Below are 7,287 nucleotides of genomic sequence, written 5' to 3'. Positions count from 1 at the left end.
AGGGAGAGTTGAAGTGTTCAGCCACGGGACGGTGAAGTTGGTGGGTGAGGGTGTCCCAGAGATGTTCTCTGAAATGATCTGTAGAAGAGACCACACTGGGCGCAACTGATGCAGTAGATGGTTTTGGTAGCAGTACAGGTGAATTTCTAACGGATGTGGAATGATCCCTTCGGGCATTTTTTGGAGATGAGGCGAGTGGTATGGGTGCGAGTTTCACCCCTCCTTTGGTGGCAGTGAAAGGTGCCAGGAAAGGGTTGTGGGCTGGTGGGGGGAAGTATGGACATGAAGAAGGATTCGTGGAGGGAATGGTCTTTTTGGAATGCTGGCAGGGCTGGGTAGCGAAATATATCGCTGGTGGTGGTGTCTGTTTGGAGGTGACGTCAGTGACAGGATATGATGCGTTTTATGCGGAGGTTGGTTAGGTGGAAGGTGAGCACCAGGAGGTTCTATCCTTGTTGCGTTTAGAGGCGTGGGGTTCAAGGGTGGTGGTGTGTGAAGTGGAGGAGATGCAGTGGAGGGCGTTGTCAACCACGTGGGAAGGCAAGTTATGATCGTAGAAGAAGGAGACCAACTGGGTCTTTCTGAGGTTTAATTGGCCATCCTGCGAACTGATGTGGTGGAGGCAGAAGAATTGGGAATAAGGAATGGAGGTTTTACACGAGATCGGGTTGGTGGAGATGTAGTCGATATCTGTGGGAGTCGGTGGGCTTGTAGTATATGTTTTTAATTAGTCAGTTACCAGAGACGGTGATAGAGAGGTCCAGGAAGGTGAGCGAAGTTGCCAAGATGATCCTGGTAAATTTGAGGTCGGGGCGGAAGGTGTTGGTAAATTTAGTGAGCTATTCAAGTTCCTTGTTGGAGCACCAAGTGGCGCCAATACATTCATCAATGTAGCGGAGGAACAGATGAAGGATAGTGTCTGTGTAACTGCGAAAGATGGACAGTTTTGCGTATCTGACAAACAGGCAGGCATAGCTAGATCCTATGCGGGTGTCCATGGCTACCAATTTCGATGGAAGAAGTGGGAAGATTGGAAATAGAAGTTGTTGATCGTGAGGAGTGGTTCAGGCAGGTGGATGAGGATGTCCGTGGAAAGGTACTGGTTGGGATGGTGTGCGATGAAGAAATGGAAGGCTTGCAGACTTCTGTCACCCCAAATGGATTTGTACAGGGACTGCATGTCCATGGTGAAGATGACGCGTTGGGGGCCAGGGAAATGAAATTCGTGGAGGAGGTGAAGTGCATAAGGGTGTCACGAATATAAGTGGGCATTTCCTGGACTGGGGAGATAGGATTGTGTCGAGGTGGGAAGAGATGATTCGGATAGGACAGGCGCAGGCTGAGACAATAGGTCGACTGGGGCAGGCAAGTTTGTGAATCATTGGAAGGAGGTAGATTCGGGGAGTACACGGTTCACGGACAATGAGGTTGGAGGTTGTGGATGGAGATGCCCAGAGGTGATGAGATTGTGGATGCTCTGGGAGATAATGATTTGGTGATGGGAGGAGAGGTCGTGATCGGTGTCAGTAGGAGGAGGTGCCTGCGGGTTGTCACTTGGCTTCAGCTTTGTCCCTCAGCCCGACTCACAAGCCGAATTCCTGATGAATGGCTTATGCCGATCTCGTACATTCTCCTGCTCCTCGGATGTTGCTTGACCTGCTGTGATTTTCCAGTACAATACTCTTGAACCCCACGCCTCTCAAACGCAATAAGGACAGAACCTGTGGCCGTTCCATCATTTATTACTACTGTCTCATTTCACACTATCAGCTCCATGATGTCTGTTTGATTCTCGAGAGCACTGTTCTCATGAACTGTGACAAAATCTGCCAAACTGAAACAAAAACAGAAATTGCTGTAAAATCACAGGTGAGCTAGCACCATCTGTGCAGATGAATCACAGTTAACGTTTCACATTCACTGGGTCCATCTCTCCATAGATGCTGCAAGACGTCCTGAAATTTTCCAGCAACGTCTGTTTTTGTTTGATTTTCAACATCGGCAATTTTTTCGTTTATGTTTTCTTATTTTCTGCCAGTATGATTTGGCTAAAGATTACGTTAAATGTTTTAAATAGGACTGCGATGGAACAGCCAGATTCCACCACCCCGCGACTTTTATTTGGTTCACATGACCAATGCCTTTCCAGTTGTTCACCGCACCCTACAGCTGCACTGCATATAAATTGAGAAAATTGAAGCATTCTCTCGGATTGGTAATCAGGAGCGAGATTGATTGAAATTGTTGAAAACGTAAGATAAACTGAGAAAATACGGGATATTAAACGGGAAACTGAAAGGAAAATGAGAACAGCGAATGACAATGTTTTGACAAAATTGAAATGGAATTGCTCAAGATTCAGAAAGTGCTTTCATCCACAAACATACCACAATTTGAAATGTAATGTTTGGGACAACCAGTGCAAGCAGATTGCAAAATTTTAGTTTTAAAATCTTGCTGCAACTGTTTTGGTGTTAATGAACGCACACACGGGATTCAGTGCTTTAATGATCCGCTAACCTGGAGAAGGAAATTCTTGCCTTTGAGGACACGTTGCGAATGTTCATTGATTTATCCCAGTTATGGCAGGACTATCCTCTGGAAGCATATGAGTAAAATCATTCAATGTTCCATGAGTTTCGAATGAGTGGTGAAGGGAATGTCTCCATTCACAAATTAATCATTCAGTAGAATTCAATACAGGGATCCATGAAATGATGAAAAAAATGAACAAGAACACGGACATACGATACACAATAGCTACGGCAATTACGATGTGAACACTGTTGATTTCAGATCCACGGTAGCCTTTGGTGATGGCATTTACTGTCCAGAACCAGTCTGCACTGGAATGACTGGAGACACACTATGAAGTATTTGAACTTCAGTCACTTTTAGAAATAGCTGAGAATCACTCAGTGCACAGGGAGTTAGAGATGTTGACCTTACAAACGTTTCGAACATTTCGTGGAAGAATAAAGGGAATGATAGATAATTTTCGTCTCCATGGAGACGATGTTCATGAACTGGATAGATAATGCTTTACCTCATTGGAGTTTATGCATAGAGACATCATATTTAAAAAAGCAGAATTCATAGTGTAACTGTAAAATCTGTAGGTCACTCTCAGTGGGAGCATGTGTGTAATCCTCATTCTCCACCAAAAACATGTAAAGAGATTAGAAAGGGCACAGACGCTGTTTCCTGTATGGCAAGATATTAGAAAGCCAAGTGACGTTGTTCACTGAGACATAAAAATATCAGAAAGGATACAAACGGGATGATAGAAAGAATGAAGGAGTCTATTCACGAGATCTGGAAATGCTGGAGTAGAAACACGCAAGTTTGAAGTAAAGAAATGAGATTTTCACATAATGCGAGGTTTGAATGACTAAATCGGGGAAATGCCCTAATTCGAGTGAATCAATAACTTTAGTTCGAGCTTCAAAACCATTAGTGAATCATTAAGAAAAGTTTGGATGAGAGTTTTGTCCACTCAATAGAGTTAGCTAAATCGTGAACGACTTTCCAAAAATAAAGCGTAGAAGCTGATTTCACAGTGTTTAAAAGATACACGAACAAACATACAAGGAGGGAATTTACCATTGAGACAAAGTCAGTTTGGTTGCGTAACAATTTCGAATTTGATTGACTTCAGACACAAAGACATTTCATGAACACGTACAACTGATTAAGACTGAGTACAACAAGTTCATGGATTGGTAAGGTGTGGCGTATTATTCAAGGTGAAACTCTGCAAATGGAGCTGATGTCTCAAAATAACTGCAGATAGATATTATATCCTAATAAGTAGGAATTAAATCGTCACTTGGAGACGCAACATCAACTTTAAAGATTTGACCACATTCACATGATGTTATGTATATTTCGTACATTCTTACCTCAACCCAAGAAATCCACCAAGAAGACTCTGTCCCTTTGTGTTGTTTACCCTCTGTACTTCTCTGCAGCACGCCATTGAAGATAAAATATGGTCAGACCAAAATTCAATTCAACACAATGTTCAAACGGTCCTGTGTGATTTTTTTTTTTATTATTGCAATAACCTTTGTGATTTTGTAACAAACTACGTAACATGAAACCATTTCAACATCTGTTTTCCCGGAATTTAACTCAGTACACATGGGAAACGTTATCCAAAGGCTGAAAAATCACTTTTGGCTCTTTCTCCACACATATCTCTCCACGTTTTAGATACTTGCAGTATGTTTGTTGATCAAGGAGTTATTATCCAGAAAAGGTCGTTTCTCAATCCACAAACATGAGTCTTTTCCCATAAACTTGGCTTTGCTCAATATCACCTTCTATCTGTACTCCTCAAGACGACGACAAACTAAAGCTGGTCCATGTGAGGCTCAAACTTAAAACTTCGGCACAGCACAGCCCACTATACTGGAACAGAGATACCGTGCACTGGTCACCTGCAGCAGAGGAGCAACACATTAATACTTACCTCCACATTCCTGGTTGTACCTGAACGTTTGGCAAACCGAGTTTCTCTGATTCCATGGCTAGTAACGGGGATTATACGATCACCTTCACCAGTAGTTCTGGCCCCGAGTGAGGAAAGTGGTGAGCTACTTATTCCAAAGATCGGTAGATTGTTGACATATACAATTTCAACATTTGCCTTCACTAACAAATGAACATTTCATTTTGTTTTTCATCTGTAGAAATCTTAAAGTCTTCATCTTTAGCAGACTCAATGACAGACCTCCATTGTACTCTGGCATCAAATTCCAAAGTGTAAACCCCCTCTGAATTCTTCCACCGCAGTCTGCTGTTTGGGAAGAGTTCATGTTATGGGAAATGCACTTCCCCGTGTGTCAACTGCTGCTCCCAGCATGCGCTCTGGCACTGCACTCCTGTTCCTTCTGACACTTGCTCACTGTGTTGCTGTGTTCATACAGTGACTTGCTGTCGCACGGCCCAGGAAAATGATACAGATCAAGGTTTTTGCATTGTTGTGTTCAATTGTCAGTTTAGCCTAATTTAGGATTTTAAAATTGTCTGCCCTGAACACAAGTACGTGTTAAAAGTATCTGAGCAGAAGAAAGGTGTTCCGAATAATGGCATTGAGCACTGTGCACTCTCCTCCAGTCTGGAAAACAATTCCTCAAGGGAAATATAATAGACAATAGACAATAGGTGCAGGAGTAGGCCATTTTGCCCTTCGAGCCAGCACTGCCATTCATTATGATCATGGCGGCACGGTGGCAGTGGGCGGCACGGTGGCACAGAGTCCAAAAACTGACTGTGTTCTTCGCACCTCCGGGTGCTCCGGTTTCCTCCCACAGTCACAAAGATGTGCAGGTCAGGTGAACTGGCCATGTTAAATTGCCCGTAGTGTTAGGTAAGGGGTAAATTAGGGGCATGGGTGGGTTGCGCTTCGGCGGGTCGGTGTGGACTTGTTGGGCCGAAGGGTCTGTATCCACTCTGTAATCTAATCTAATCTTCAATCAGTATCCTGTTCCTGCCTTATTCCCATAACCCTTGATTCCTCTTTCGTTATGAGCTCTATCCAACTCTTTCTTGAAAGAACACCCCCTGTTTTCTCGGGTTCTTCATTCCGTTGACTTCAAATCTTCACAGAATTCAACAGACCTTCATTTTTGTGCAGATCACTGTGAGCAGAGTGGGAATGCGCTTGCCACACAACCCAGAGGTCAGACCATCGCCTTGGAACCGTACTGCACTATTTATCATCTCACCCACACGAGGGAGAAATATCTGCTGTGCTGCATAATTTACGCAATTCACTTATTAATAACGTCATATGCTAGCTTGCATATGTGACGAGGTGGCCGAGAGGTTAAGGCGATGGACTGCTAATCTATTGTGCTCTGCACGCGTGAGTTCGAATCCCACTCTTGTCACTGTTTTTAATTACCCTTCCTCAACAGTCTTCTGCTAAAAGAAGGTCCACAGATCCAGAACTGTCTAAGAGAATAAATGCTTCTTCATCTCTGTTTTAATTGAGGGATCCGAATTCTAATGGGAAGTTAAAAATCACACAACACCAGGCCATAGTCCAACAGGTTTAATGGAAACAATAGCTTTTGGAGAGCTGCTCCTTCATCAGGTGACCGTGGAGTACACAGTGGTAAGATACAGAATTTATAGCCAAACGTTACAGTGTAATGTCACTGAAACTAAACTTTGAAAAATACCTTGATTTTTTGTTAAATCTTACATCTGTTAGAATGACTATGTTAGGTTCACTTCTTTCTTATGTAAATCGAAAAACTTTCTTTGAACAGTTACATTCTCAGGTGAACTTTACCAATTAGTGTCATCACAGATAATATGTTGACAGTGTTAGTCCCTGTGTGCTGCGTCCGTGCCATAATGTTTAGACTGACGCTAATCTAAATAAAATACAACATGCTGCAGGCAAGGATGCTTTGAGACATGATACATTGGTGAAACCGAGCAGAGGAGACAGCAACGGAATGGGTACTGCACATCAATCAACAGACAGGCATGCCCCTTCCCAGTTGGAGAGCACTTCAGTGGTCCAGGACATTCGATCTCAGACCTTCGGGTGACAATCCTGCAGGGCGGGCTTCGGTACAAGTAACAGCTAAAGGTACAAAGGCAGCGGCTGATAGCTAAATTCAGTACTGAAAATGTGTTGCTGGAAAAGCGCAGCAGGTCAGGCAGCATCCAGGGAACAGGAGAATCGACGTTTCGGGCATAAGCCCTTCTTCAGGAATGATCAAAGTTTGTCCAGCAACCGTCGTGTTGTTGTGATCTGGCGATGGAGGAGTCCAAAGACCTGCATATCCTTGGTGGAGTGGGAGGGGGAATTGAAATGTTGAGCTACAGGGTGGTTGGGTTGGTTGGTCCGGGTGTCCCAGAGGTGTTCTCTGAAACGCTCCGCAAGTAGCCGGCCTGTCTCCCCAATATAGAGGAGGCCACATCGGGTGCAGAGGATGCAATAGATGATATGTGTGGAGGTGCAGGTGAATCTGTGGCGGATATGGAAGTTTCCTTTGGGGCCTTGGAGGGAGGTGAGAGGGGAGGTGTGGGCCCAAGTCTTGCACTTCCTGCGGTTGCAGGGGAAGGTGCCGGGAGTGAAGGTTGGGTTGGTGGGGGGTGTGGATCTGACGAGGCAGTCACGGAGGGAGTGGTCTTTCCCCACCTTTTATCTTAGCCTGCTGGACAAACTTTCCTCATTCCTGAAGAAGGGCTTATGCCCGAAACGTCGATTCTCCTGTTCCCTGGATGCTGCCTGACCTGCTGCGCTTTTCCAGCAACACATTT

The 7,287-nt window shown here is 44.4% G+C and overlaps 1 protein-coding gene and 1 non-coding gene across 2 annotated transcripts in view; one reads left to right on the top strand and one right to left on the bottom strand.

Annotated features, from left to right (window-relative positions):
* Positions 1-1,758: 1,758 nt before the first annotated feature.
* The window catches only part of LOC122547675 (mucin-2-like), a gene marked incomplete at its 5' end in the record, with an annotated part of 22,915 nt that continues 17,386 nt past the window's right edge, over positions 1,759-7,287 (bottom strand). The window contains one exon of the mRNA XM_043686275.1: positions 1,759-1,834. Within this exon, the coding sequence (XP_043542210.1) occupies positions 1,759-1,834 (76 nt within the window). The remainder of the gene's footprint in view (positions 1,835-7,287) is intronic.
* Positions 5,816-5,897, top strand: trnas-gcu. Its single transcript has one exon. It is a non-coding gene; the product is annotated as a tRNA-Ser (tRNA).

Source organism: Chiloscyllium plagiosum, unplaced genomic scaffold (assembly GCF_004010195.1).
Source record: "Chiloscyllium plagiosum isolate BGI_BamShark_2017 unplaced genomic scaffold, ASM401019v2 scaf_9863, whole genome shotgun sequence".
NCBI classification, from domain to species: Eukaryota; Metazoa; Chordata; class Chondrichthyes; order Orectolobiformes; family Hemiscylliidae; genus Chiloscyllium; species Chiloscyllium plagiosum.
The sequence above is the reverse complement of the archived record's forward strand: the minus strand, read 5'-3'. Positions and strand labels throughout refer to the sequence as shown.